The 4,362-nt window shown below is 45.0% G+C and overlaps 1 protein-coding gene across 1 annotated transcript; it reads right to left on the bottom strand.

The window, feature by feature from the left end:
• Positions 1-273: 273 nt before the first annotated feature.
• KCNA4 (potassium voltage-gated channel subfamily A member 4) lies at positions 274-2,262 on the bottom strand (the record flags this gene model as incomplete). The annotated part of the gene is made up of 1 exon (XM_080345474.1): positions 274-2,262. One exon carries the CDS (start codon positions 2,260-2,262, stop codon positions 274-276), a length of 1,989 nt encoding a protein of 662 aa, XP_080201600.1.
• Between the last annotated feature and the right edge of the window lie 2,100 nt (positions 2,263-4,362).

Raw genomic sequence — 4,362 nt, 5'->3', positions numbered from 1 at the left:
ACTTTAAAACTGACTTGGTTTTAACAAATTTTCAGCCTCATGTGCAAACACTTGCATTCTAATAAAAATATAAGGTCTGAAATTACATCAGATCTTGCAATCCCTTCCTCAAGTTATACCACTTACTTGATATGTAATACAAGTTTAGCAATGCTTTTTATTTGTGTTTAACCATTAAATGGCATACTACTGTATGCTGTAGACTCTTGTTTGCATATTTCATTCTTTTCACTGCACTCTTTAATGCATAAATATATTTGGAAACGTTTGAAATTACACATCAGTTTCCACAGAATTTGAATTCACACAGTTTTTCTTGTCTGACTCACTGCTATTCCCTGTGTCCTGACTTTTTTTCTCCTTTACACAAAGAGATTCTTTAACTCCTTCTTCCATCTCCAAATATTCCGATTTATCCTCTGTGGATGAAGACGATGAGCTTCTAAATTTCTTCAGTAAATTTGTTGGGAGGTAAGGGCAACTGACTGCATTTTGCATCAGTTGCGTTTGTTCTTCATTCTCAGTCTCTCTGTGGTAGAAATAGTTAAAATTGGAGACAATCACTGGCACTGGTAAAGCAATGGTTAACACTCCCGCAATGGCACACAGGGACCCAACTATTTTTCCACCCACAGTTATGGGTTTCATATCCCCATAACCAACTGTAGTCATGGTCACTACAGCCCACCAAAAGGCATCTGGGATGCTTTGAAAATGGGTGGCAGGTTCATCAGCTTCTGCGAAGTAAACAGCACTGGAAAACAAAATGACTCCAATAAAAAGAAAAAAGATGAGGAGGCCAAGTTCCCTCATGCTGGCCCTCAGCGTGTGACCCAGAATCTGCAAACCCTTGGAGTGTCTGGAGAGCTTGAAGATGCGAAACACCCTGACGAGACGGATGATCCTCAGGATGGCAAAAGACATGGCCTGTTGACCATTACTGCCCTGCTCCTGCGCCAAGTCAGTGCCCAGAGTAATGAAGTAAGGCAAGATGGAGACAATGTCTATGATGTTCATGATGTTCTTGAAGAAGTGTGCTTTGCTTGGACATGCAAAGCAGCGCACTGTAAACTCAAAGGAGAACCAAATGATGCATACTGTCTCTACAATGAAAAAAGGGTCATTGAAGATGGTGTGCTCCCCAGCGTCCAGGTGAAGTGACTCATTGGAAAGCCCCTTCCCTAAGCTCAGGGGCATGATGAATTCTTTGTCATCTCTGAACTCTGGCAAAGTCTCCAGACAAAAGATGACGATGGAGATCAAGATGACCAAGACAGAGACAATGGCAATGCCTCTGGCTGGACTGGAGCTCTCCGGGTACTCGAACAGCAGCCAAACCTGCCTCTTAAATTCATTCTCCGGCAAAGCTTTGTCCTCTTCCTCTTTGACAAACCCTTCATCCTCCCTAAACTTGAGCATGGCCTCCTCCCCAAGTTGGTAGAATTTCACCTCCTCAGTGAAGATGTCAAAGGGTACATTGACTGGCCTCTTCAGCCGACCACCACTCTGGTAGTAGTACAGGATGGCATCAAAGCTGGGCCGGTTCCTATCAAAGAAGTATTCGTTCCTGAGAGGGTCAAAGTATCTCCCTCGCTTTGCTGGATCACCCAACAACGTCTCCGGGAACTGAGCTAATGTCTTCAGTTGCGTCTCAAACCGCAGTCCTGATACATTGATTACCACACGCTCACAACACTCGTACTCGCTGTAGCGAACAGAGCTGTAACCCCCAGGGCCTCCACCATCATCAGGTGGCTGGTCCGAGTATGAAAACTCATCTTCCCCATAGTCATCATTGTAGTAGAGCTTTCCTTCTTCCTCATCGTCTTCATCCTCCTCTTCATCCTCCTCTTCCTCCTCACTCACGTCCTTCAGTATTCTCTCTTCAGAACCACTGAGAGGCAGCAGCTCAGAACAGGGGAAGGAGGCCCCACACTCCCTGCTTCCCAAGTGGTGGCTCTTCTTTTTCCCTTTCTTCCGCCGCTTACCGCTCTGGCGGTGGGGCATGCTGCTGCGCGACGCACTCCCGCCATGAGAGGAGGACACGCCTCGACTCTGCTCCTGATGGTAGTGGTGATATGGTCCACCTCCACCTGTTGCCCCACCTTCCACTGCTGCTGTTGCTGCCGCTACAGCCGCGGCTGCTGCGGCTCTCGACTGTGCCAGCCGCTCTCGCTCTCGAGCCCGAGCTTGGACCGCGTAACCATAGGGCATGTGGCTGTTGCACCCAGAGCTGTCTGCGCTCACCATTGCAACCTCCATTTTGCAACTTTTTTTTTAATTGCTTAACGCAAAAAGGTTTTATTTACAGTGTAACTTTCACTATAGAAAGTTCAAAGCCGTTTGCATTTGGCGGACAGTCCCTTGGACTCAGAGCAGGGCAACATAGTTGTGACACTTAATCCATGTTGAGAAAAACCACAGATCTGCATTTTCTTATTGTCCAGAACATTTGACACCAGTTACTGTTTTGCTAACAAGAAAAGAGGAAACTCTCAAATTGAACCAGGGAACAGCTGAGGCCTCGTTCTTTCATCCACCAAGCCCATTTATTTTCATTTATCTCCTGTGGCTATCACAGATCTGATCAGCATCATGACTACCTTGCAGGCTACAGAGACTGCATTCATGAGGAAAAAAAATAGGCAAATCAAAGGGTACCTGCTCTCCACAGATGGTTTTTAGTTCATCATTGCAACCAAATGCAAATAGTCTCTCTTCCCTTATAATTTGATCCCAGTAATGCTTTGGCCTAAGACTCTTATTATTCTTTAATATCGTTACTTGGGGAGTTGAAGTTAATTCCAGCCATCACTTTATTTACACAGTGAGGAGGTCTTTGCAAATCCTTTCTTCAGCCTGTCAACAATGTCTCAAACCTGGGAGCAGCACCCAGGGCGTCAGCAGCAGTGGTAAGAGGAGGAGGAGGAGGAGATGAAGACTGAGAAACTGGCTCTGAGGTCCCCATAGGACATAGGGGAGTGGATGGGTCACCCTTTGGTTATGGTCATGCAGAAGAAGCACTTAACCTGAGGCACATGCACAAACACACAAAAATAAACAAAACAAAAAGGGAAAAGATTGGATTGTTTTCCTAAAAGGTCACACTGATCAAATGAAACTGTGTCATCTATTACCACGGTATATCAAATCTTCCCCTGCCCACGCTATTCACACTTCTACATTACACACACACCCACATCACATGCACAGAGATTTTGAACGACTCTGTGGGTAAGGATGTGGGTGGGTATGTCACATATATATAGACAGAGATACAAAATTCCCACCCATGTAAGCACTTGTATCCATACACAAACACATGCATGCTTCTGAAACACCAACACATATAAACACTAATGAAAATACTGCAATACACAGTGCATGCAGATCTTTCAGTATATACGTAATAGATACCTACATATGTCTACACAAAACATTTAAGAATAAATGTAGCTACACAAAAAGCTTTTGCTATATTTGTAGAAACACATAAATGCAGGAATGTTAGATTTTAATCTGTAATTGAATTGCGTTTCAGTCTCACCAAATTTAATTTGGAGGCACATACAATGCTCACTCAAGTGAAAACCTGTGATATGGTACGTCAAGAAAACACAACTGCAGGTGCACTGAAGCAACATCTACATGCAAGCACACACACAAAAACACACCCCCCGCTTTGAAACAGAAGACTCATTTATAGCTATATCCGTTAACATACAATAGAAGGTGAATATGAACTATTAAATAATCCTATTTTTAAAATCACACCTACGTGTCATGAAGAAAAATATCTTTAAAACGCTATTATACTTACTGTTCCTAGGCAGAGAAATAGCAATGCTGTTCTTGCTAGTGTAAGGATCTGGTGACAGCAGTCCTGAGGAGGGGGCTGTGCCAGCTGATCCACATTTGCAGGTGTGGATGGTCACTCAGCACCACAGGTTGACGAGTTATTTTCCTCCCTTCTTCCCGGGTGCAACAAGAGCTCCAAGAGTGAGGCAGCGAGGCAGCTCAAGCCGGGGGCACTCGGCACAGCCACCGCTGCTTGCCCAGGCATTTGCAAAAAGGCAACAAGCAAGAGTCTTGTTCCAAAAGGAAAAAAAAAAAATGAAGGCGGTATGTTTGTGTGTGTGTGTGAGACAGAATGAATGGGAAAGCGCGGTCACTAGTCTTTCCAAGCCCACCTTTCGCAGGAGATTTGTAAATCAACGTTAAGTAATCCGTGTACTAAGCCCGTTTCCACTGCTGGCAGGACGGGTGTCGCTTCTTGCAGTTTCTCCCCCCCGGACACGTCCAGACGGCAGCGGCTCAGCCAGCATCTGCCCGCATCATCCACTTGTTGTGCTGATTTTTGGT

The sequence above is a fragment of the Nesoenas mayeri genome (genome assembly GCF_963082525.1).
Source record: "Nesoenas mayeri genome assembly, chromosome: 5".
Classification (NCBI taxonomy): domain Eukaryota; kingdom Metazoa; phylum Chordata; class Aves; order Columbiformes; family Columbidae; genus Nesoenas; species Nesoenas mayeri.
Note: the sequence above shows the minus strand (reverse complement) of the source record. Positions and strands in the feature narration are given on the sequence as shown.